The 25,745-nt window shown below is 39.4% G+C and overlaps 3 protein-coding genes, 1 long non-coding RNA gene and 2 other non-coding genes across 17 annotated transcripts; 1 reads left to right on the forward strand and 5 right to left on the reverse strand.

Moving 5' to 3' along the window:
• Positions 1–523: 523 nt before the first annotated feature.
• On the reverse strand, positions 524–11,747 carry naca (nascent polypeptide associated complex subunit alpha). Of its 12 annotated transcripts, none has more exons than XM_056238237.1 (11): positions 11,626–11,747; positions 10,684–10,759; positions 4,956–6,389; positions 4,758–4,808; positions 3,990–4,709; positions 3,532–3,617; positions 1,782–1,859; positions 1,537–1,683; positions 1,128–1,256; positions 871–993; positions 524–644 (listed from the first exon to the last, which is right to left on the reverse strand). In XM_056238237.1, exons 2-11 carry the CDS (start codon positions 10,751–10,753, stop codon positions 630–632), a joined length of 2,853 nt encoding a protein of 950 aa, XP_056094212.1. In that variant the 5' UTR covers positions 10,754–10,759; positions 11,626–11,747; the 3' UTR covers positions 524–629. The 12 variants fall into 12 exon arrangements, with proteins under 12 accessions (XP_056094212.1, XP_056094209.1, XP_056094207.1 ...); XM_056238234.1 differs by adding an exon at positions 4,884–4,907 and having other exon boundaries at positions 3,990–4,808; XM_056238232.1 differs by adding an exon at positions 4,857–4,907 and having other exon boundaries at positions 3,990–4,808.
• LOC130072916 (small nucleolar RNA SNORD59) lies at positions 717–792 on the reverse strand. The gene has a single exon (XR_008804185.1). It is a non-coding gene; the product is annotated as a small nucleolar RNA SNORD59 (small nucleolar RNA).
• On the reverse strand, positions 1,336–1,411 carry LOC130072917 (small nucleolar RNA SNORD59). The gene has a single exon (XR_008804186.1). It is a non-coding gene; the product is annotated as a small nucleolar RNA SNORD59 (small nucleolar RNA).
• Positions 11,659–20,593, forward strand: tfip11 (tuftelin interacting protein 11). The gene is made up of 14 exons (XM_056238241.1): positions 11,659–11,770; positions 12,406–12,615; positions 12,752–12,911; positions 13,397–13,550; positions 13,691–13,818; positions 15,417–15,572; positions 15,662–15,853; positions 16,921–17,235; positions 18,209–18,315; positions 18,390–18,558; positions 18,664–18,907; positions 18,990–19,132; positions 19,915–20,080; positions 20,173–20,593. Exons 2-14 carry the CDS (start codon positions 12,410–12,412, stop codon positions 20,532–20,534), a joined length of 2,502 nt encoding a protein of 833 aa, XP_056094216.1. The 5' UTR covers positions 11,659–11,770; positions 12,406–12,409; the 3' UTR covers positions 20,535–20,593.
• A 200-nt stretch (positions 20,594–20,793) lies between these two features.
• On the reverse strand, positions 20,794–20,950 carry LOC130072914 (uncharacterized). The gene is made up of 2 exons (XR_008804184.1): positions 20,914–20,950; positions 20,794–20,859 (listed from the first exon to the last, which is right to left on the reverse strand). It is a non-coding gene; the product is annotated as an uncharacterized LOC130072914 (long non-coding RNA).
• Positions 20,951–20,975: 25 nt separating this feature from the next.
• prim1 (DNA primase subunit 1) lies at positions 20,976–24,816 on the reverse strand. Its single transcript, XM_056238242.1, has 13 exons — positions 24,614–24,816; positions 24,216–24,373; positions 23,686–23,792; positions 23,493–23,566; positions 23,252–23,388; positions 23,056–23,114; positions 22,869–22,978; positions 22,682–22,773; positions 22,432–22,567; positions 21,823–21,892; positions 21,614–21,720; positions 21,415–21,513; positions 20,976–21,073 (listed from the first exon to the last, which is right to left on the reverse strand). The coding sequence occupies exons 1-13, from the start codon at positions 24,720–24,722 to the stop codon at positions 21,054–21,056; spliced, it is 1,278 nt and encodes a 425-aa protein (XP_056094217.1). The 5' UTR covers positions 24,723–24,816; the 3' UTR covers positions 20,976–21,053.
• Between the last annotated feature and the right edge of the window lie 929 nt (positions 24,817–25,745).

Raw genomic sequence — 25,745 nt, forward strand, 5'->3', positions numbered from 1 at the left:
TGGAAGAATGTAAAAATAAACCTTAAAAAAAAATGCTGCTGACACTCGAAGAGAGGTTTAAGACTGGCGGTCCTGCAAATAAAGGTACAATTATAATTGAGAGCCAGCAACCTTTGGAGAACATACCAGATGACCATGATTTCCTGGAGGAAGACTTAAGAGCTACTCCAGGGCTAAACTTACTTAAATGAAACCTACCAGTAAGCAGGTTAAACTTCAGATTAATGCGTTTCAAAGAACACACATGTATATATAAAAATATTGATCTTCACTGACATAGTCCAAGTAATCCATGGGTCTTTAATCACAGTTTAATAAGCTGATTTCCAGGAGAAAGACAAGAGCTACACCAGAACTTTTTATTTTTATTTAATCACAGCAAAGATCCATCCTCAGACAGAGAAAGGAGCTAGTTCATACCTTTCCTCAATGCAAATAATGATTTGTGCTTCTCTGGACAAATTCACCACACAATGAAAATTTCCATCAATAGTATAAAATAAACAAAATACAACAACATAAATCATTTCTTCAATCCACTCCTTTATTTCTCTTGGGTATAAATTGTACAAACAATAGTGTAGATCAAATCAGCAACATCTTATTGTGACCCAGTCCCTGATCTCCATCTACATCGTCAATTCCTGTGAAGACAGGGAAAAAGATAAATTGAGTAAGACTGCTTCATATTATGACACTGCATTTAAAGCCTGAGCTCTTCTCAGGACAAATGAACTGGCTTCAGGACAAATTCAGAAGAACGAAAGTCATATGTTGATTCATCACAGAAGAGTTTTGACATTTATATATATATAAAAATTGTAAAATGCATTTAACTGCATAAAGTGAGACGTTATCAGCTTAACTCACCATAATAGCATTGACAATGTCGTTATTGTTATTCTTTAGTGCACGCACAGCCTTCGCCCTCGATACATTGGCCTGTGACATGACCAGCTCAATGTCCTTGACCTCCACTCCGGTCTCATCAACCTGTAAATGGTAAATCAAATCACTCAATGAATGAGGACATATTTACTTTTCACATTTGTTGAATACATCAGCACAAGACCTTTCATGAAAGCAGTATTATTCTGTGTTAGAATCACAACAGTGTTGATAAACACCTCTTCCTCTTCGCTCTCCTCCTGTACTGTGGGCGTCTGTGTGTTTTCCTGGATGTTTGAAACGGCTTCTCCTTGAACCTTGAATTTCTCTGCAGCTGCTAACTGAGCTTGCTGTGACAGGTCTTCAATCTGAGAACAGCAGAAACAATCCAGATTTTAGTTTGTTTTGTAAGCTTCATTGTGTTCCTCACATCATTGTGAAAGTTTCCCCTTTCAGGACAGAAAGTTTGGCTTCATCAGACTCAGAAGAACGAAAGTCAAACTGTTTAAATCATCATTGAGAGGTCACTTAGGCCGAGATAACCAGGAAAGGTTGCCCTGTAGAATTAGTTTTCTACCAAAACAGGGCTGATATAGCAGGAGTGCACACCAAACTTAAAGAAACCATTTTTTTTTTTCTAATCTTTACCTTGGCCTCACCAAAGACAATGTAAGTATCTGAAGCTGGACTTTTGTAGACATCTGGTTTGGTGATGACAAAGAGAATGTTCTTTGACTTGCGAATGGTTACCCTGGTAACACCAGCAACTTGTCTCAACCCCAATTTGGACATGGCCTGGCAAAGGGAAGCAAGGGTACAGTTAAACACAACAGTGCATGCGTTCTAATTGAATTAGGTGTTCTAATCATTCATTTGGTTTGAGGATGACCTACCTTCCTGGCTTTCTTCTCACTTCTGCTTTGTTTTGCTTTGCTGACAGGTTCCTCATCGATTTCAGCTGCAGCTGCAAGCTACAGAAAGGTAATGCAATTTCAGTTCATATCAATGTAAAATTGAAAAAGAACTGGTGTGAGAAAAAGTGGAGGGCAAATAATGCTACTGGTAGATAAGACTGGACCCGAATATTCGCTCGGTGGGTTGGTATTCGATTTTAAATTTTGGGATTCAAATATTAGTTCCCCGCACACCTGGCATCCTCCTCGAAACTGTTCTCATTCGCGCTTAGGGATGGGAATCGAAAACCGGTTCCACTCGAGAACCGGTTCTAAATTTTACGATCCATCGATATTGTATGCCCTCGACGTTAACGAGTCCTCTTATCGATGCTCCTGCTCTGTCCCTTTTGTCCTTTATCAAGCACCATAGCACCGCGTCCAAAGCTAATCTTTGTCCTGCAAAGTCTTATTTGATCAGTGAGTAAAATGGTCTCTCTCTGGTAATGTAGATGAACCGCTGCGCTTGTGACAGGGCGCATGTTAAACTGATCGAGCAGAGAGAGAGAGAGAGAGAGAGCGAGAGAGCCTCGGTCGCGCGCACGCACTCTCTCTCTTCGGAGCAAGGCGAAAGTAGGCTTCACCGTCTCAAAACTAAGCGCTGTCTTCCTCTCTCCCTCGCACATATTAATCAAAATAAACGACACGATGGTAAGGTAGGGAGACTAAAGTTTTTTGTGGAGCATTCGGAGATTTGTTTTTCCTGAATTGCCGCTGGGTGTGAATTGTGCTAAAATACGTTGCCTTATCTTCTCTGAAAAGTGTTCCGCACATTCAGCTGACATAATCACACTTCAAATAAACGAAAAAAACGATCCAGTGATGAAATGTTTTCTGTGATGACACACATCTTGTGGGATGTCCCAACTGCCGGGATAATCACACAACGAGCACACGTCCGATAATGACACGTCCAATTCGCGAACTAATTACTCATTTGAACCGATTCGTTTTAATGAATGGTTAAAACAACTGATCTTTCCAACACTGAACTCACGGGGCGTTTAATCGGTGTATAACTAATCGGTAACACTTTACAAATAAGGTTCCATTTATTACATAAAAAGTACAGTTTGCTTAGTCAAGTGTAAGCTTTAAAACAAATAAAACAACTTGTTTTTTCCCCCGAAAAAGACTACTTTTTCCCTCACAGTGCTATCAGGAATCGATAAGAGAATCGTTAAAGAATTGGATCGATAAGCAGAATCGTTAGTGGCATTGATATTGATAAAATCTTATCAATTCCCATCCCTATTCGCGCTTATATATGTTTTCACTAAAATCTGGCGAAATACAGATGCAAAATAGAACAATAGAAACAAAATGTATTAGCGTTTTTACCCATTATTATCAATCTAAATTAATCTACTGCGAAATATAGCAGCTTGTTAAAACTCAAACGTGAGATTTTACTGGCACGTCATATGCCCCAGTAAAATCGCCCACGAGTGAACGTTAGCCAGCCTAATGTTACCTTGTTCTATTTAGCCTATTGCAGTTTGTTTTATTCTATATAAGGGAATTCATTTAATTTTAAATGAACTGTTCATTAATTGAAATTTATGATGCTGTTATCTGTTAGCTGTCTGAACCTTTGAATATTCTGTGTTGATTACTACCGAAGCCTCGAATCTCAAAAAATGGTATTCGGACCAGCCCTACAGGTGGATGCCGTTTAAAATAATATTACCTGTGCCTGCTGTGTCTGTGTCTGTGCAGAGTCCTGCTCCTCCAGATCAGGAACAGATTCGTCACTGTCAGATTCAGTGCCAGATCCTAAAACATACATTACATTGATTTGCCATTAGACACACAGAACACATTTTCACCAGAATACTGTTGAAATGATCAAAATAAATACTTTCTTTATATTCTATCTTGCAGTTTGTTTAAAAGTATTTAAAGTAAATTCCAATTATACATGAAACGCTGAACAATATTCATATTGATACTCAAAAAACATTCAGCTACTGGCACATGCTCCTACTTTCTTAAACTTCAACTTCACTCAAAGACTAAGGATAGATTTTCAGATCCTGGAGTTAGCAGGCTTACTTTCACTGATAATGTGACCCTAAAGCATTATGGGGGGACAACATTTGGCAACAACAACAAACGCAGAAAGCAAAGACAGACAGAAAGAGATACCCTTGTCGTTCTTGATGACTGGTTCCAGTATAGATGGGGCTTTAAGTGGTCTGGGAACAGGTGCTTCAACTTTAGGGGCAAGGACAGGCTCAACTTTAGGGGCAGGCGCAGCAGCCTCAACTTTAGGGGAAGGGGCAGCAGCCTCAACTTTGGGGGCAGGCACAGGTTTAACTTTGGTGGCAGCAGCCTCTACTTTAGGGGCAGGCGCAGCAGCCTCTACTTTGGGGGCAGGTGCAGGTTTAACTTTAGTGGCAGCAGCCTCAACTTTAGGGGCAGGCCCAACAGCCACAACTTTAGGGGCAGGCGCAGCAGCCTCAATTTTAGGGGCAGGTGCAGCAGCCTCAACTTTAGGGGCAGGTGCAGCAGCCTCAACTTTAGGGGCAGGCGCAGCAGCCTCAACTTTAGGGGCAGATGCAGGTTTAACTTTAGTGGCAGCAGCCTCAACTTTAGGGGCAGGCGCAGCAGCCTCAACTTTAGGGGGAGGCGCAGCAGCCACAACTTTAGGGGCAGGCGCAGCAGCCTCAATTTTAGGGGAAGGGGCAGGTTTGACTTTAGGGGAAGGCGCAGCAGCCTCAACTTTAGGGGAAGGGGCAGGTTTGACTTTAGGGGAAGGGGCAGCAGCCTCAACTTTAAGGGAAGGCGCAGGTTTGACTTTAGGGGCAGGCGCAGGTTTGACTTTAGGGGTAGGGGCAGCAGCCTCAACTTTAGGGGCAGGCACAGGTTTAACTTTAGGGGCAGCAGCCTCTACTTCAGGTGCAGGCGCAGCAGGTTTGACTTTAGGGGAAGGGGCAGCAGCCTCAACTTTAGGGGCAGGCACAGGTTTAACTTTAGGGGCAGCAGCCTCTACTTCAGGTGCAGGCGCAGCAGGTTTGACTTGAGGGGAAGGGGCAGCAGCCTCAACTTTAGGGGCAGGCACAGGTTTAACTTTAGGGGCAGCAGCCTCTACTTCAGGTGCAGGCGCAGCAGGTTTGACTTTAGGGGAAGGGGCAGCAGCCTCAACTTTAGGGGCAGGCACAGGTTTAACTTTAAGGGGAGCAGCTTCAAATTTAGGGGCAGCAGCTGGCTCAACCTTAGAGGAAGGATCAGACTTCGTTTTAGGGGCAGGCTTAACTTTAACGGCAGGGGCAGCAGCCTCAACTTTAGCGGCAGCAGTCTCGACTTTAATGGCAGGCTCCACCTGAGAGGTAGGAGCAGACTCTGCTTTAGGGGCCACCACCTCAGCTTTAGGGGCAGTAACGGGTTTAACTTTAGCAGCAGGAGCAGGCTCAACTTTAGGGGCCACCACCTCAGTTTTAGGAGAGGCAACAGGTTTAACTTTAGCGGCAGGAGCAGGCTCAGCTTTAGGGCTAGGGGTAGACTTAGCTTTAGGTGCAGGAGCAGCCTCTATCTTAGGGGCAGCCTCAGTTTTAGGGGCCGGAGTAGACTCATCTTTAGGGGTGTAGACAGGCTCAACTTTAGGTGCAGGAACTGCTTTCTGTACAGGGGTAGTCACTCCTTTAGGGGTGAGGACAGGTTCAACTTTAGGAGCTGGCTTAGCTTTAGGAGCAACCTTCGCTTTAAGGGCAGGGCCAGATTCAACTTTACTGGAGGCGACAGGTTCAGCTTTAGGAGCTGTTGGGGTAACTACAGAAATTACACTAGGTGGCATGGGGGGGAAAGCAGGCATTGTAAAAGGATTCTCGGGTGGTAAGAGAGGTGGGAGATCATCATCCTCAAACTCTGCAGGCACAACCCGAGGAGCAGGTTTTGATGGAGCAGCAGTGGCTGGATTCACATTTGGCACTTGGGCAGGGCCAGTCTTTGCTACTTTTGGAGCTTCAGAGGCAAACTTGGGGGTTTCAGCCACTTTGGGTGGACAGGTGGCCACGGCTTCTGAAAATGACTTGGGTGCTGGGACAGCAGATTTTGAAGTCACTTTAAAGGCCACAGGAGCCACAGCAACTTTGGGAGAGACAGGGGAAGCATCAGCTGCTGGTTTTGCTACCTCTGGAATTGGTACAGCAAGAGATGGCAGAGCTGCCACTGATGCAGGCTCTTGAGCAGGCTTGGAGGCAGAGGGAGGCGCCTGCTCATGTTCGGCAGGTTTAAAATTCTTTGTTTTCTGTTGCTTCCCTTGTTTGCCAGCCTTTACCACCTTGGGAGCAGATTGCTCAGCTTTCAAAGCTACAGGAGTCTCAACTGGAGGGAAGGCCAAAGGGGAACATGGAGGGGTAGCACGTGGGCCGGAGGCAGATTTAGGAGAGGTAGGGGAGCTTGAGGAGGCAGATAGAGAGGAGCGCTTCCTGCGTCCAGCAGGAACTGGCTTAGGAGTGGTGGCGTGAGAAGAGGACAGCTTGGGGTTAGTTTTGCCCTCTTTAGGTTTTGCCTGAGAGGTAGTAGGGGCCGCAGCAGCAGGTGTGGCTAATGGAAATAAAATGCTAGAGTGACTTTTTTTGGCAATTAAAAAGTTGCATGATGTAAAACCGTCACATCCATGCTGGTTATGAGGGGATGCTTTCAATTGTTCAAATGTTAAACTGTTCCACGAAAGCAATGGCTACTAAAGCAAATCAAACACACCTTGAAATCTGGTTAAGAATTGTTAAGACTCTGTAAAAACCACTCAACTGCACATGCGTGAACCATCAGGCACTGGCAATAAACAACATCTAAAAACATTTAGCCTATTAAATTAACATTGTTCTCTGGCACATTTATTAACCATAATGTTTCTTACATAGACAAAATATTAAAAATCTGAAAGGACAATCACCCAGTTAAAAGCAAGTATAATATTGCCTACTCCAAGTCATATAGTCCTATCGTCAGCCTGTAAGAAAGCCGATACACTGTATTACATAAATACACTATACACAATAGTAAATAAATAAACCATTTAGGGGTGTCCCCGACTAAGGATTTTCATAGTCGAATCAGATTAGTCAAGTCCTGCCTATAGTCGACTAATAGTCGAATCATGTGTGTGGTGTTGGGGAGGGGCTTTAACATTTTAAAGCCGCGATGTACAGAACATCACACAAAGATATAGTAGAAAATGTATAAAAACATTTTGGATCAATAAAACTAAGAAATAACATAAATAACTGCAGAAAGGCCACACTGCAGATAGGATTTGCATTTCACATGCAAATCAAATTAAATTCAAATTGAATCGCCTGTACGAGCATACTCTAAGTAGGCCTACAACGCAACATCGATGCACTGAAAAATAATCAACAATTAAGAACACAATATACATTTATAATAAATAAAAATACAAAACGAAATAAGTCAGAATCAAGTCACAAGAAGCAGAACAAATGTGAACAAAATGCCTAAAGTGCAGGGGAACAAATATTCAAAACACAAGTCACAAATAGTTAAATAAGATCACCCTGAGTGATCAATTAATAAAATTAAAATAAAGAAATTATTAAAATAACGAAAGTATGGCCAGGATTGTCAACTTTGTCTTTTTAACTGCAGAAACAACAATAAACGCTAAACTGGAGTGGCAGTCTTTTTAGCTAAACGTGTTCACAGTATCCAAAAATCAAATTAGAACCGGCTGAAATGTTTTGAAATCACTTGTACCCATAACTGATCGAGAAAACAAAATCCAGCCTTTCACTCGGCCTGTGTCCGTTTGAGTCTTTTCAAATTGTGTGCGCGGATAAAATACATTCTAAAACGCTTAACGGCTTTGTCCTAAAACTGTTATATTAAAAGATCAAATTATTAATAAAGCATAGCCTACTATAGCCTACAGAAAAGCAGATGAGCCCAGAATATGAACGCAACGCGTTTTATTATAGGCTAGGGCCTACGTTAAGCATTTTCCTCCCATAGAAAACCGTTAAAGAAAAAGCTTTACGTGACTTTCTATAGGAGAAATGCGTTGCGTTCATATTCTGGGTTCATCTGCTTATTTGCACATAGAATGCTTTCTTAAGGTGTGTAGCCTACTGTGTACATACATTAAGCACGTAAAAGTGCCCTTTAAGCGTTTTAAAAGCTTTTTTCACGTTAAGCGTTTTAGAATGTCCCGAGGAAAACCAACCTGTTAACGTTGGCCGGCAGAAGTGCGATCATGGTTTTCCTGATGCTAAATCCAGCCTTGGAGAATATCCTTTCTGATGGTGTGCTGTGTGCATCTTTAGATTTTCAGACATTTTTAAAGATTTAAATCCCTGCCGACAAGACGCTCCTCTGTTGGTCACGGATCGAAAGTGAAACTTAAATCTGTCACTGGGCGTTTGGATTTATTCACGCTGCACGCACGTTAAAAAAATATTTATTAAAAGCTTCTTTCTTTGCACATTTTTATTGACAGCATTATCATAATAGGCTGTATATTAACGTATTGACAGAAAACCAGTAGTTCTATGTGAAATCAGACATTGAGCACACTCATATAGCCAAAATGACATAATCCTCGTTTAATAACACATCTTCGAAGATTCGACCATGAGATTGGTAGTCGAATCAGGCTCCTCCTATCGAAGCATCGAATCTTCGACTATTCGGGGTCACCCCTAAAACCATTATATTTGCTCATGTAATTGTTTACTTTGTTTTATCACCACGGGAAATTAGAATCATTTCTTAAGCAAAGATCGAGTTGGTGATGAAGAAAAATGCCATGTCGCATATCACGCATACAAACTTTGCACAAGCGTTATGCCGGTGAAAGTGTCTAAAACCAGTTAATTGTTCCCTGAAAGTGAAAGCAAAAAAAAAATGACCAAGCTTTTGGCATCTGACTTTCTCTTGTGGATTATACATTAATGATAGGGAAACAATGAGAAGAATCAATATTTCTTGTTAAACAAGTGTTCAAGTCGGTGCTCTAAGCTGCTTTTCATTTTCATCTATAACTTATTATTGTGCTGCGTTTCTGATCTAAAGAAGACTGTTATTAGGCCTATATTATTTAGTAATATTATAAATAATAATTTGAAGTTGTATTTTTAGTGTCCTTTAAAATGTTTTGTTAATGTGCTATGGAAACGAAACAGACAACTGTCATTTTCTACTTGCCTTAAACAACGACTGTATAATAATGATGCGTCTTTTATAAGGAGGACCCTTGACAATTTGTAAATTGATCACCTTCCAATTAAATTTTGCAGTCGGTTTTAAAAACATTATCATCGAGTCCTCAATCCCCATATGTTGGTGTCGCAAGTGGTTATGTTATGAAATTAGGGAAGGCAAATTAATTGTAGGTCCTAATATTAATTTGATAATACTAGTCTGATAACAACAACAACAACAACATAATCGTCTATCGGCACAACCCCAGTCAGGATATTAGGAAATATGTGAACTTTAGTCAAAGAATGTATTAAATACTTGGCTCCTGAATTACTAATCTGAGGAGAAATAAAATGAATCTCAAAAACCAAGGCTATCACATTCTGCCTAGTGAAAAACATAGAAATATATTTAGTTCAACCTATCTTGTCTTCCCCTTGACAAAGATGCCTCTGTTATTCCTTGTAACAGATGCAAGCAATCATATTTCTTTCCCATGTTGTCATAACTGCAGTTTACTATCAGTGTACCATCCAAGAGATAGTGTTCCATACCTGTGATTGAATGAACTGGCTAAACTTGTCAGATATTTGACCGAGATGTGTGTGCTTAATCAAAATGTACTTTACAAAACTTAATTTTGCTACATAAATTCAAGAATTAACATTCCCATTGTAAAATTAAAAACCTTGTACTCAAGATATGAACAGAAAAGAGTGTTCCTCAAGATCAGGATCATTATAAGTCTTCTTACATTGTAAACATATTTAATTCATGCTTCTCATGAAGATCTGGCAAATACATTCCTGAACACAATAAATCCCTCCAGAAAAAGAACAAAACACTTTCTATTCTAACACACACAAAAAAAAAAATGGTTAAAAAATGTGTATAAATATTCAGGTGTAGATCACTCAAATTCAATGAAATGTTAGGAAAACGTTCATGCAGTGTTGCATTGCCCACATTCCATTAAAACATTTAAGGATGCATGTGCTTTCAATGTCAAACAAAACAAAAAGTACCATATTAAACAGTACAGGCTAACACTGTTGGGCAAGGCCGTCCTGGATCACTCTTATTTTTCAAAAACTAATGTTGTGTGTCAATACCTCATAACCAATCACTATATACTTAAATCATACACAGCAGGTATTTGTTGCAGCTTAAAGGGGTTATTTAAAAAAAGGTTTTTTTTATTTGTCTGTAGTGTACAATGGAAGCCAATGGTTCCAGTGTAGTTTTAAACTGCATTAACTGATCTTTTGTGTTCCACAGAATAAAGTCATACAGGTTTGGACCAACATGAAAATTGTCTGAACTCTCCCTTTTATAAAACTAGTGTAGTTTGCAATACAGGGAGGGGCTCAAGCAAATTAACTTTAAAAACCTCTAGGTGGAGAAAAACTGACTCAAACTACATCCCCACCCAACAAAACAACATGACACCCCATCCAACTAGAGAAACTGGCTTTGTGAAGTCTCTACAACAGCTGGTAGAGTACCATAAAAGAAACACGAAGGACATCTGAAACAGGTGCAAAAATAGCCTAAACAGACTGATCAACATTCCAGTATCTGCCTTATATTTTAAAAAGTGAAAAACAATATTGCTCCAGGACCCCTCACTCAACTTTTGTTTAGTGTCAGACATGCACATTTAAAGATAGTTACTAACCCGTCTCAGCCTGGGGCTGCTGCATCTCCTGCTCTGTAACAGGGACAGTTTCTGTGGCTTCGCCTGGCATTCTGGACTGCAACAGAAATGAGAGATAGCTTTGCAAAAGGAAAGTCAATAAGTTTTAGTCTGGGTCTTTGAGTTCATGTGGCTTTTACTATTCAGACAGACCAGCGCACCAGGCCTCTTCCTGTAGGCCTCTGCTATCAGCTGAATTAACCCACTAGTACTGTTACATTTCACAAGCATTGAGCTCACATGATAAAACATTTCACAAGTCCACTGTACAGAAACGGTGAGCTTCACCGTTACATCAACACACATACAGAGTATGGCCTATTTAGAATCATAACGACATACAAACTTAGTTTTACAAGCCATTCATAGGTGCATGTGTAGTGAGGATGCACATTTCACGTGTGTAACAGAGCAGCACTGTCACGCTGCTGCTGTGTATGAGTAACTCATAACCAAACGAAAACAAAACACCGTGGACAAAAAGCATTAATAATGTAATGTTATCATACCACGTGTAACGTTAACTCTGTTTTTAAACGATTTAATACGCGAGATCAACTTTTAAATCAGTGATTACTGTCCAACACAATGCTAATTATTTTAACTATTACATTACAGACGACTCATAAATATTGCTGTATTTGTTTATAATAATATATTTCACACGATTTAACCGGTTCTTCAGATACAAAGCACTCGGTTGAAGTCCTCGCATAAAGCGAGCTGCGGTGCGTCTCGCTCCCCCATTTTGAACAGTCTGCCGGCTGTATTCATTAAGATATTTCCTCAATAAAGAAGTCAAACCAAGAAATCTTTACCGTTTAGTACAGAGGAACACTAAAGCATCAATACAAGTAGTAAATGAGAGGGCAAAAGCACGAATGCAATGTTGGATGACAGTAGATGTAACACAGAAGTACTCACTAGATCAGGGCACAGGATCCAAGATGGCTGTAAGAGAGGGTTTCTGACCTCTGCGTCGCTCTGATGTCACAGCTCTGTCTTCCGGCTTCAACAGGAAGTTATTTTTCGATGCACTCTTGCTGGCAGTGAGGAACCGCATTTTCGGGTAAAATATTTTTTTATGTGTTATGTATGTTATTTCAATACAAATGTGTTTATTTCTTATTTCACAAAAGTCACAAAAATGCTTTGAAGAAAGGCAGGTGTTTTTGTTTACATTATAAATAGCATTGCTAAGCTAACTAACCTGAATATTTTTTGAAAACGATTGCGTGGCGTTCTAATATTAGGGTCAAAACACTCCCTTTTATCATGTGGGTATGCTTTAAAAAAATACAATAAGCGGATTCACCTTTATGTAACTTCCGTCGTTTAGACTCCACGAACCCCCAAATATCATCTTCCTCTTGCATGGCACACACATCCTAAAATTTTAAGAGGCAGCTCGACATATTCATACATGTATAAAGACTCAAATCAATTTATACGGCTAAATATTACATTATAAGTATGTGAGTATATAGTTACTATATTACATTTTTCTACTCTCTATAATACTGGTAGTTGTGTTATGTGTTTATTTTAATATTTTATTTATTTATTAATTTTTACATGTTACACTGTTTTTTTTTTCTAAACTTCTCCATGACCCTCCTAGTACTCTAATTAATGTTATTCCTCCTCCTCAGACCCCAGTTTGTTAACCCCCTGGCCTTAAACATTATTATTTCATCCCAACAGAGATATGTCTATGTCCCATTTGTATGGGCGTAGAGGTGAGGAGGAGGAGGATGGTGTGGAAATTGAAAAGTTTGAGGTGACTGAGTGGGACTTGGCCAATGAGTTCAACCCAGACAGACGCAGACACAGACAGACTAAAGAAGAAGCGACTTATGGGATTTGGGCAGAGCATGACTCTGATGATGAGCGGCCCAGCTTTGGGGGGAAAAGGTATGTTAACTTGTTGTTGATAAATGTTTCAGCTGTCAAATTGCTAGAGACCTTGTTGACTAAGTAGTGAATGAATATAATTTTATTCGTCATATATTTAATTCAGCATTCAGTATTGATATTTGTATCCACACAGAGCAAAAGACTATTCAGCTCCTGTGAACTTTGTGAGTGGTGGCATACGAAAGACTGCAGCTGAGGAGAAAGCGGAGAAGGAGGGTTCAGATGACTCCAATGACAGTGGAGATGCACCACCTCCTCCACCTCGCACTGCAGTTCCCAAAAAGCTCCAAACGGTATGTTGAGATGCCTAGCCTACAAATGTTACACAAGAACAGCATCTTTGTCTTGAATATTGGGTCCAAATATATCTTCATACACTACCATTCAAAAGTTTTTGAAAGAAGTCTTTTATGCTCATCAAGCCTGCATTTATTTGTTAAAAAATACAGTAAAATACAGTAATATTGTTAAATATTATTCTATTTTGATATATTTTAAAATATAATTTATTTCTGTGATGCACAGCTGAATTTTCATCAACCATTACTCCAGTCTTCAGTCACATGATCCTACAGAAATCTGATTTGGTGCTCAAGAAACATTTCTTATTCAGCATTTATTTGAAATGTATAATTTTTTTTGTAACATTATGAATGTTTTTACTCTTTACTTTTGATCAATTTAATATGTCCTTGCTAAAGTATTTATATCTTTCAAAAAAGTCTTACTGACCACAAACCTTTGAACTGTATAGTAAATGTCTTTGAATTCTTTTTAGGGTGGGAGCTTTAAGACATCCCAGAGGTTTGCAGGCGGTATTAGAACAGGCCAGGACCTGGGATCCTGGGAGAAACACACACGAGGCATTGGTCAAAAACTTCTGCAGAAGATGGGTTACGTTCCAGGAAAAGGATTGGGCAAAAATGCTCAGGGTAAAAAAAATTCAGTCCTTTATTTCATACCACAGTATACTGCTTTTAGTGTATTTAGCTTATTGTGAATTATGTTATGCATTGTGTGCTTACCCGGAAATCCATTTCCGGTAGCATAATGTGAATATCTTTGTCTGCAGGTATTGTGAATCCTATTGAAGCTAAGCTGCGGAAGGGGAAGGGAGCAGTTGGTGCATATGGTAATGAGAGGACCCAGCAGTCCCTGCAGGATTTCCCTGTTATAGACTCTGAGGAAGAGGAGGAGCAAGTAAGTCTACACTATAACACATGGGTTTTGGTGCTGTCTGGCCAATATATAATAGGCTTGCTGTGATTAGTCCGTGTTACCGTTGTTACACGGTGTTCAGCAGGACTACGATTACATCACTTGCCCATAGAGGCACAGCCCCCCACTGTCATTTAGATTTTTTTTAATTTAATAAAAGTAATTTAGTTCACTTTGAGAAAAGACACTACAATTACCATCTACAGCCGCGAGAGGGCGCTCTTTGCTGCTCCTGTAGCCTAACCCTGAAAAAATTAACTGAAAACAACTGAAAACTGTTAACTGAAATATTAACTTAAAGACAACCGAGAAAGACTGAACACAAAAAAATGCCCCCAAAAAGAAAATCCTATTCTGCAGATTACAAACTGCAGGTAGTAAAATATGCAGCCGAAAACGGTAATCGAGCAGCAGAAAGAAAGTTTGGAGTGAGTGAGAAACGAGTGAGAAACTTGTGAGAGACTGGTGAAAAGCAGAGGTTACTCTAACTGTAATGAAGAAAACAAAGAAAGCTTCTAGCTGGGGGCTGAAAGCAAGATGGTCAGAGCTGGTGGAACGAGTCCACAGATGGGTGCTCGAACAACGTGCTGCCGGGAGAGGAAAATAAATGCAACTTAATAGTCCAGTGCGACTTGAAAAGGAAGGAAAAATGCGAGGAAAAATGCTTCCTCTTCATGACGCATTTTTTGACTGATGCAACTATACTCCGGAGCGACTTATAGTCCGGAAAATATAAAAACTGAACGCGTCTGCTCAATTCAGCTTAAACCAAACGAGAGTCGCAGCACAGATCAGCAGAAAGAGGCAAATTTCTTTTATCAAGTGATGAGTGTTAGGCGAGCTGACTGACAAGACGATGGCGGAAGATTTGGTTTCAAAGCGATATGTAAAAGCACCTATTTGGCAATATTTGTCATTGTACTGTTTTGTTGTTGTTTTTCATTAAGAATAATAATGAACCCAGCATTCAAGCAATTGCCGCCCCCTGAATTGCTGATAATTCGAAAGCGAAAGTAAAATTCTCACAGCCACACGGGCAATCATAAGCAATAACGAAGTAACCAGTGCCTAACCTGACAGTGAGTGTAATACAAAAGTTTGAGACGCAGTATTATTTTAGAAAAAGGCTCTTAATTTTAATGATAGTGACTGCACCACCCTGGATCAGGCATTTTATTCTTTAAATACAACAATTAAAAATACTATTATTTGTATAACTTTATTAAAAATCATAAACTGAAATATTTAAACAAAACTGCAAAAACCTCAAAAATATTTAATAATATACTTTATTAGCTTTATGACATGGTTATGTTTTGATTGCTATCAAATTCTTGATCACATTGGACAAATCAAATTCAAATTCTTCATTACTGTTGTTTAAAAGATTCACATATCCAAATAAGCAATTTCAATGATCTAAAGCAATACTTGTAAACACAGCATGGAGAAAACTCCATAGTTTTTTCTTTTGGTCAGTAAACAAAAGCTTCGGACTAAACAATTCAACAGTAGGTCCACAAACTGTTTTTACTAGCACTGCTTCAATTGTCCTTTTATTCTTCATTCCATCTTTGCAGGAATTTCAGAGAGAGTTGGGGCAATGGCGTAAAGACCCGGGAACGACAAAGAAAAAGCCCAGATATTCTTACAAGTCTGTGGAAGAGCTGAAAGCTCATGGCAAACTGGCCAACAAGAGCATGAGCAGACCCGCTGGAGAACTTGCTCAGGTCAAGGTGAGAGCCCAAAACAATTAGAATAATGCACAATAACCATTTAAATATATCCCAGAGTAAACGATGAACGCATCCCTCATGTGTTCCAGGTGATCGATATGACGGGCAGAGAGCAGAAGGTGTATCATAGCTACAGTCATATGAGTCAGAAGCACAGTGTTCCTGAGGAGGCGCCTTTGAGCGTAACCGCGCGAGAGCAGAAGAGCACTGGCTTCGCTCTCCCGGAGCTGGAACACAACCTCAAACTGCTCATTGAGCTCACAGAGCAAGACATCCTACAGGTAAAGCACTCATACACCTGCACTAAACCGACAGTAAATTAGCAAAAAGTAACACTTATGCAATATAAATATTTAATATATTTGTAAATGTCCATTTCATGTGGTGTACCACTTGGGTGCTCCTTAAAGCCCGAATTTGAGAGCCGTAGTGTAGGAGAAAAAAGATGTATAATTTTTTTTTTTTTTTTTTTTTTTTTTTTATATAGTAGGACATTCCTTCTAACCCTTCACACTTTACTTATGATGTTTAATCGTGTAATTCACTTAAAGGTGGAGTTAGCCATTTCTAAGAAACACTGTTGATATTTGAAATCAACCCAAACAAACACATCCCTCCCCAAAATTCACAAACACGCAATGCAAGAGTGGATATCTCTTTATCATAGCTGAAGTGAAGTGAAATATTGCTTTGAGAAAAATAAAGTGAAGATGACGAACAAACGACAAGAAAGAACAAAAAATGTACATTGAACAGTACACAAGTGTATATACAAGCAAGGGTTGGTTGTGAGTCGCCAGTGGCACACCATCTCCAGACAAACAATGACACTCACAACTGTCCTGTTACTATAGCTAACTTTACAACAACAGCATCTCTTAGTTCGGTATAACAACGCAACCTCTGCATCCATTTTCAGGCCTTTCTGCTCAGGTCTCTCCAGCGCTGGAAAGATTTTCTCAAATTAACGCAGGTCTTAAAGCTCTTGTCTGATCATAACCTTCTTTTTTCCAGCGATATTCCTCTGACATTTTCTCTTTTGTAATGTCTCTCAGCCATCTCTCATTCTACAGACTTCAAATCTCCCTCTTGCTCACTCTCCCTCCTCCCCCATCATGAGTATAAACGCCCCCTACTGCTGATTGGCTACAGATGTGATGTGCTGCTCGGTCCGATCCACTTTCAACAGCTTTTCTCAGAAATTGCTTACTGCACCTTTAATAATAAATTCTTGTTTTGGTCAATGACGGATACATAGAGCAAGTTTTTTATTGATTTGTCTTGTAGAAAAAGATTCATGTCCGCGTACTTCACCTGAATGGTCTGTGGGTTTGTGTTGTGTGTGTAGAGTGCACGACGTCTGCAGCATGAGAAGGACACTGTGGTGACCCTGACCCATGAGAGCGACGCCCTGCAGGTCCGGCTGGCAGAGGAGGAAGAGTCTCTTGGTCGGCTAGAGCAGGTGATGAACCTAGTGGAGAGCTTTGAAGCAGGCGATATGGAGGGAAGCTCTGCGCTTAGCCTTCAGGAGTGTGCGAAGGTCTTCCAGCAGCTGCAGACAGAGTTCTATCAGGAATATAAGACTTTGGGTTTGGGAGATCTAGCTGTGTCTGTTGTGCATCCTCTATTGAAAGAGAAGCTTCGCAGCTGGGATCCACTGAAGGTAAAAACATTTTTTATTAAGCAGCATATCAGCATATTAGAATATTTCTGAAAGATCATGTGACACTTAAAATTGGAGTAATGAAGCTGAAAATTCTGCTTTGCCATCACAGGAATAAATTACATTTAAAAATGTATTCAAATAGAAAACAGTTATTTTAAATTGTAATAATATTTCACAATATTGCTGTTTTAACTGTATTTTTGATCAAATAGATGCAGCCTTGGTGAGCATAAGGGACTTGTTCTAAAATAAATAATCGTACCGACCCCAAAGCTTTGAACTGTAGTGTATACAGGGAATGTTGGAATGAGATCATTTTATTCATGATCTTATTATTGTGTTCACCTTGTGTGTAAGCTCTGAACTCATTTACACTCTCTGGTCCTCATTTGTGAATCAAACGTATGACAGAAAACTGGGCGGATGGCCATTTCCACGTAAAACTTTTATCAATATGGACATGAGCGGTGGCTACGATAAAATCATTAATATATAGTTTAGCAACCAAATGTTACATTGCAAATATGACAACAGGTGAGCCCATTAGCCTGTTGTTTATAATGAATGCCACTATAGCCTAATTAGTTTTGTTTTATAGTTTAATATATAATTTATAGCTACTTATTTTTCATTCTTGTTCTGTTATGAATACTGTTAAATTTGAAGAATTTGTTGTTGAGTGAGGGGAAAATAGCCTAGTTTATAGTTTTTATGTTTGTAAATGTTTCGTTTTATTTACCGGTATTTAAGGCATCTAAATCATGCATTTTTATGGGCGTGCTATTCAAATGACGATTGTTTTCAGCTGCCACATTTATCAACGTACTATCATTCGTACGATGGGATTGGCAGCATACGAATGTTTCATAAATCACACGTGAACCCTGTCGTAAGATGATTTCTGCGCTCGGATCTGTGCTCGTTTCTACGTTAGATTGATAAATGAGGCCCATTCTCTGTTTATCTATAGGACTGTTCAGATGGTTTAGAGGAAGTCGGTCAATGGAGGGCCATTCTTGAAAGCTCACAATCTCTTCACGGTGGACCAGACACTTCTAACATGGACCACTATCACAGGTAAACTATATCTGAGAGTGTGTATGTGGTGTGTCTCTGGAAGCAGATGACTTGAGCTGGAGCTTTTTGTGCAGGTTGATATGGGAAGTGTGGGTTCCAGTCATGAGGACCTGTGTGTCGCAGTGGCAGCCCAGAAATGTGGGGCCCATGGTGGACTGTGTGGAATGCTGGGCTCCTGTATTACCGCTGTGGATTCTGGACAATGTTTTGGAGCAGCTTATTTTCCCACGACTACAGAGAGAGGTTTGTGCTGAATATATGACCAATGTGTACTGTACTTTTTTTTTTTGGTAAACGCAAGTATGGGTGTCCATGCAATATGTAACTTCTCTGTCTGTTTTTGGATAGGTGGACAACTGGAACCCACTGACCGACACAGTGCCAATCCATTCATGGATTCATCCCTGGCTACCCCTGATGCAAACCCGTCTTGAGCCGCTGTACGCCCCCATCCGCAGCAAACTAGCCCATGCTTTGCAACGCTGGCACCCCAGCGACTCCTCTGCCAGACTCATTCTGCAACCCTGGAGGGAGGTCTTCACACCTGGGGCCTGGGAGGCCTTCATGGTCAAAAATATCGTCCCCAAACTGGGTATGCACTTATCTGCTAGATTTTCAGTGTCAGACTTTTGGAGTCTGAGGGAGTCTCTGAAGGTTTTGCTACTGTGTTGCAGCTCTATGTTTAGGAGAGCTGGTGGTGAATCCTCATCAGCAACTGCTGGAGCCGTTCAACTGGGTGATGGACTGGGAGGGGATGCTCTCGGTCTCCTCCATGGTTGGATTGCTGGATAAGAATTTCTTCCCCAAATGGCTACAGGTCAGTCCAACAGTCTTTTAGAATCAGTCAAAAGAATACAAAAGTGTGTCATTTGGGCAACAAAAAAAAAAAGAGAGAAAAAAAAGTACACTTTTGCTTTTTGGAATTTTAAGTGTGAACAGACTACTCACTATTTATACTACAAAATGGCATACAATAGTGCATACGTACTCGAACTGCGGTGCACCTTTTGTTTTTTATCAACTTATTTTAAGAAAAGCAATTGGCCAGTGCTTTAAAAAAAAAAATGAAATTAATTTTGTTACATTTACGGTAACTAACTAACATCACAAAAGGGACATTGTAAAGGATAAAATATGAGATTGGAGGGAAAATCATGTCAAATATGCTTTTGCGTTCCCCTTAAAAACTTTGCGTTCATTTGCAAAGAACACACAAGTTTCTTGGGGGAACATCAAGGTTTTGTGAGTGTACGCAAAGTTTCTTGTGGAAATGCAAATCTTTTGCAATAGAATGCAAAAGCATTGATTTTTTTTTCATCAGTTTATTGTCTCCATTTTAAACATGAATTAAATATTTTATATTTTAAATATTAAATATAAAGTTTAAATTGTGATCTTTTTATTATTTTACTGTTACATTGAACTACATTAATTCATACACATGAATTATTTTGTTATATATTTTATTTATTACAAATTACAAGTTTATTTATGTACTTTTTATTTTTTAATTAAAAAATATATTTCTTCATTTTACGTTTAAGTGGCACTCCTACATCTGAATGAAGTACTAAAAGTTTATTTTGTTTCCTGTTGCAGGTGTTGTGTTCCTGGCTCAGCAACAACCCGAACTATGAGGAGATCACTAAATGGTATCTTGGCTGGAAGAGCTTATTCTCAGAGAACCTGCTCAGTCACCCATTGGTCAAAGAAAAACTGAACGAGGCCCTTGATATTATGAACCGTGCCGTAGCCACTGGACTAGGTCAGTCATCCTCTAGAAAAATAACATGAAGTCCACTAAACATATTTATAGCTTTGTACAGGTGTCTCATTCTACCATGTTTTTTGTTGCAGGTGGCTATATGCAACCTGGAGCAAGAGAGAACATTGCATATCTGATTCAGACGGAGAGAAGGAAAGATTTCCAGTGCGAGGCTCTGCCTGAGCGCCGTGAAGTGGACAATTCTGCCACACGCCCACCAGGCACCGCAGCGGTACCAACAGCTGTACCTACCAACTTTAAAGATCTAGTCCAGGCCAAGGCTGAGGAGAACGGCATCGTCTTCATGCCACTGGTAGCCAAGCGGCATATGGGAAAACAGTTGTTCACATTCGGCAGAATAGTCATCTACATTGAGCGTGGAGTGGTCTTTGTGCAAGGCGAGAAAACCTGGGTTCCAACATCACTACAGAGTCTAATTGACATGGCCAAATGAGACTGATGGTTGGTCAAAGACAAGCCGTTTACATTTTGCTGTCTAGTCTGCTTCTAAAACTGTATCTTGTCTATCATTGTTGTTTTATAACACAGAAGAAATGCTTTTGAATAAATTTGTGCTTTAAATTAACATCATACTTGAGTGTGTTGTACTCAGCTACCCAGCACTTATTATTTTCTCTAAATTCAAATGTCAGAAGAACAACCACTTTCATTTGTAATTGATTTCCCCCCCCCCAAACCAGACAGCTACATAATATATTTGTAAAAGTTATTTTATTAAGATTGTAGAAAAATTAAACCATCCTGAGAAAAGTACAAAACTAGTGAAAACATTTTATTAGAAAAGTAAAGGAACAGTATCACATGGAAATAACTGATATTAATTCATACATAACATGACTTGTTCTTTGTAAGTCAAAGTGCCTGTATCTTCACAAAAAGATGGTTGGCAGACAAACATGTAAATGCATTATGAAAAACAGCTGATTAGCTGTTATGTCCCAGCTCATCAGTCTTAGAAGTCTTTCTGAAGATCTGCAAAATAATAAATCACATTGAAGTAATTCATGAAGTAACACCAAAACCTAAAATCAATCATTCTGAAAGAATGCTACAAATTAACTCGCATTATAATCAACAGAATGAAAACTGAATAATCATTTTGATATTTGCTAAAGATTGCATTTAAGTGTTTTTAAAGACAAACGTCATTTAATGCTCAAAAGTAATTTGAAATGAAAAAAAAAACAGGAAATGAGCATGCAGAATTACATATACAATTGACTGATAACCGATGTGTCATGCAGCCTTTACATTACAAATGTATTAGGGATCCAATCAAGTGTATGTGTAACAGAAGCTTGTTTGCAACTCACCACTCTTCTTCAGCATCTCTCCTTTCCGAGATCGAGTCATTGCCTCCAAAAAATTATCAAAGACCTTTACATACTTGGCCAGGCTGGTGCGCTTATAGTCTACACATAACCAAAAACATGTTTAGCACTCAGCACCTGCCCACAGAACTGAGGATGAATCTTGAAAAGTTAAATTGGGGAGTCATACATGTTTGCTCACCTCTGATTCTGCGTCGTTCTCCAGCATCTTGTTCATTCTCCTTGTCCTTCATGTCCTCGTCCTCCACCTCATCTGTTCTGGGTTTCTCCAGCTCCTCACAGATCAGACTACAGAGACAGAGGAGTGGAGATATGAAAGCAGTTGTCACGTCCTACAACTTTATATGGAACTACCCCACAAAGATGGACACTGATATATTCAGCATTTACCTGATCGTAGGAACCTCAAAGGGATCAAACGTGTCCAGTTCTTTCAAATCTATTGGCACTGAGATTCGACCTAAAGAAAAATTTGAAGACAAAAAGAATTAAGATGTTTAAAATCAACACGTAACGACATTTGCAACCCATTTTACTTTAAATGTAAAACATACAAAAATGATTCATGCAAAATAAGACTAAAAACACACACATTACCATTCAAAATGTTTGGGTCGGTAAGACTTTTGAATGTTTTTGAAAGAAGCTTCTTATGCTCACCATACATTTGATCAAATATATGCAATCTGTTATATGCAAAAAACAGTAATTGTGAAATATTAATACAAATTTTTTCTATTTAAATAAATTTTTATATATATTTAATATATTTGATTTATATTTAAATGTAATTTATTCCTGTGATGCAAAGCTGAATTTTCAGCATCATTCCTCCAGTCTTCAGTATCACATGATCCGTCAGAAATCATTCTAATATGAATTTTATTGCAACAAATGTCTTTACTGTGACTTTTAATCAATTGAATGCATTCTTGCTGGATAATAATTACTGACCCCAGAACTTTTGAATGGTACTGTATAAATAAACTTTGATCTCGCCTGTCTTGGGGTGCACGCTGAAGGGGCTCTTCAGTAAGTGGTTGACTCCTTTACTGACGTTGACATCCAGGCGAGGGTAACAGTACTGCAACATGATCTCCTTATCGAAGTACTGACCACCCTTCTTAGAACTCGACTTAACACAAACAAAGAACAATAATGGGAAACTGAACTACATTTTGTGCTGAAAGATTTATTTTGCCTGAGATTAGGTGCTCTCAGTGTTGCTTTCCGACCAATTTGCATTTACCTTTTTATGTTCAACCAGAGTGCAGAGTTCTTCCCATCGCTCCATTGGGTTTTTCTGCTTCTGACAAAAGGTTGTCAGGTCCTTTTTGATATGTGCAGTCAGACTTAAAGAAATAAACAGTACTGGTATTGGTACCGACTACTGAAATCTTGTTAAGGTGACAACACTACGGGGGATGAAAGGATATCTTCAGGTAGCAGAGCGAGCACTTTGTCTACACTCTCCTTACTGCCTAAAATGTCCTGTTCCACAATGGCGTACTGTGGGAAATAGCGCTCCACCACAGACAGAGAACACCTAAAAGAAAGAGAGAGAGACTACAGTCACACCAACTATGTTGACACAATAGAAGGTGGGCCATTTTTTCCCCTTACTTGATGAAAGGATGGATTGGATCTAACAGCACAACTTTTCTCACGGTGTCCTCACCACCCTAAAGAAACATGCGCAGGACACACAATTAATTCAAACACAGCATAAAAAGTCAAGCTTTTGGACTAGATACGTGTATATAGTAAACAAACCAAGGATACAACTTCTAGAATGATGAACTAACTGATATTTGAATACCTTGACTAAACTGAGATACTCTGCCACGGCAGACCGCGCCGCCACCGAGAGCTTCCTAGCAGCATCATCACAAACCCAGCAATGCACTCCTCTCCTGCCCGAATACACCCACAGGAGATGATGGAATCCAAAGTCCTCTGAACCACACATACAGCACAATGCAGGTTAACTTTGTTCTATCTGTATCTGTTATGATGTTACTTAAATTGTAAATGTTCTGTTGATGAGAGGTCCCCCTTACCCCGAAGTGCCCGGTCCAGAATTCGGATTGCGATGGTCATTAGAGTCCAGCACTTTGAGCAGATATCAGCAGCGCTGAAGAACAAAAATATGAATATATTAACAGAAAATGCACAAAATAACTGCATTTAAAACACTACTCCATAAGCATCATCAGGCGTATTAAGGTGAAAGGGGAGAAGGCATCTGTATACCTGCAGCAACGCCTGACATCATCATAGTCTGTCATGTCAATGTCAAACACCAGCTCCTTCTCCAGGGCCTGGAAGGTTCCAGACTTCACAGTGTTGTGTTGACTGGGCTGTCAATCACAGAAACAGAGAATTAGGATCTCTTTGATAAGGGATTTCATTTTCCAAAAGAAATATGAAGCAGTTTAAAGAGTCAAAAACTTGAGAATTTATCCAATTTAATCACACAGCAAATAATCCAAGACTCAATATTCATTGAATCTATAAATTAAAATATGAAATTATTCATACAAATGTAATGACTATATTATATCACTATATAATAATACAATACTATTCTCTATATAGCTATAGTACTATTATATATTTAGAAGTATGCATATTCCATTATGTCTTTCAAATAATATCCATTTCTAGTCATAAAAACTTTGCAAAATAATAAACAGTATAAAATAATTAGCAAAATGCTGTGACATGCCAACTTTCCATACAATACAATATAGAATATAGAAACATGATGAGTTATATATTACCCTGTGGCTGTAGACTGCTCCAATATCAATCTTGTAGGGAACCATTTTCAGCATCTCTTTCTCCAGCTCATTCTGAGTGCTGAAGGACTGATATCTGACATAAATGTCATCTTTTAGCGTGAAGGAAAATTCACGGTTCTGGAAGTAGTTTTTAGACACTGCAAGAGGCAAAATTAAGTAGAATATGAATTTAAAGCTTGAAGCGACATAATATTATTGAATATATATGCACCCATGCAGGAGCCATATTAATTAAACTGAAATATTTATAGAAAGATTTTGTACTATACACAAACTACAAAAAAAGCATTGAAAATGAATGCTTACAGTGAATGAAACAGTGAATGGCTCGTTGTGTGTGATAAGAGATTGAGTTAGTGCCTCGGATATTTACTTACCACCGCCATAACTTAACCAGCGATAGTACTGTGGAAACGGGAAGAGTCTGCGATAATACAGCGGTAACAAGTCAGGCAAACAAGCTGGATTATGATCTGCGTTTGCCATTTTTAAGTTTATCAGTGTTGTTTATTCTCAATGACAGCTGAGTTGATCCTACAACCAACCAGCGCGGGAAAATTTACGTAAATAGGAAATGACGCACTGTGTCCTTATTCGTTGGTCTCGCGCACAGAACTGTTTTCTACTTGCTTTGCTGCCACCTCAAGGCTCGGATAACAGTGTTTTATTATGATTATATGTTGTTCAATAATGATTAAAATCACTGATGGAATGTCACTGGCAGGCAGAGGCCACCTGTAGCCTACGGAGTCCTACCGTTAGGCTGGGATGAACTCCAGCAAGATAAACGTGTGGACGAATGTTTATGTATGATTCCGTTCAAATCAAGCGAAGACTCGAGCTTAACAATTTTGAAAGTAAAGGTTTTTTTTGTGTGGAAAAAAGTTAGTTAACTAGTTACCAGGGAGCAAACTGTGACAACGAAGAGCTTGAGAAAAATGAGACGTGAATTGTGGAGAACAGAGAAAAATCAAGGTAAATATCAGGGGTTAACAGAATATAAGTTAGATAGGCTACTTTTCCAGACATTCATGTCAAGTCCTTATTGCTGACAAATTATGGAAGAATGGTGAATATATTATTTAATTGTGTGTATTAAGGGTAATGAAATGATACCTGTGAAATTAGCCTTAGCTAAACAGTAGAGTTGAATTTTTCCCTGCCATATATATATAGACCTATATATATCTATATATGGCAGAATTTTCACGTAAACCATGTGTACTGATGGACAAATAATATATTGTAATACAATGGCTCACTTTTGAAAAAAACCCCCCCCAAAAAACAGTCTACCTGTTTTACATCTCCATTCGGCATAAAACCATGAAACACTAAACTACTTTCCCCCAACTTTTCCTTTCAGAATGTCTATCTTACAAGGACAGAAATGCCCTGAGTACTGGACAGACTGCGACACACAGTCATGTGACTGCATGCATATTGATAATTCTGCAGCTAGAGCTTGATCCGATCTGCTGAGTCCACAGTCACCGCAGTAAACAGGTG

The sequence above is a fragment of the Rhinichthys klamathensis genome, unplaced genomic scaffold (assembly GCF_029890125.1).
Source record: "Rhinichthys klamathensis goyatoka isolate OS25496 unplaced genomic scaffold, OSU_Roscu_1.1 h1tg000510l_1, whole genome shotgun sequence".
NCBI lineage: Eukaryota > Metazoa > Chordata > Actinopteri > Cypriniformes > Leuciscidae > Rhinichthys > Rhinichthys klamathensis.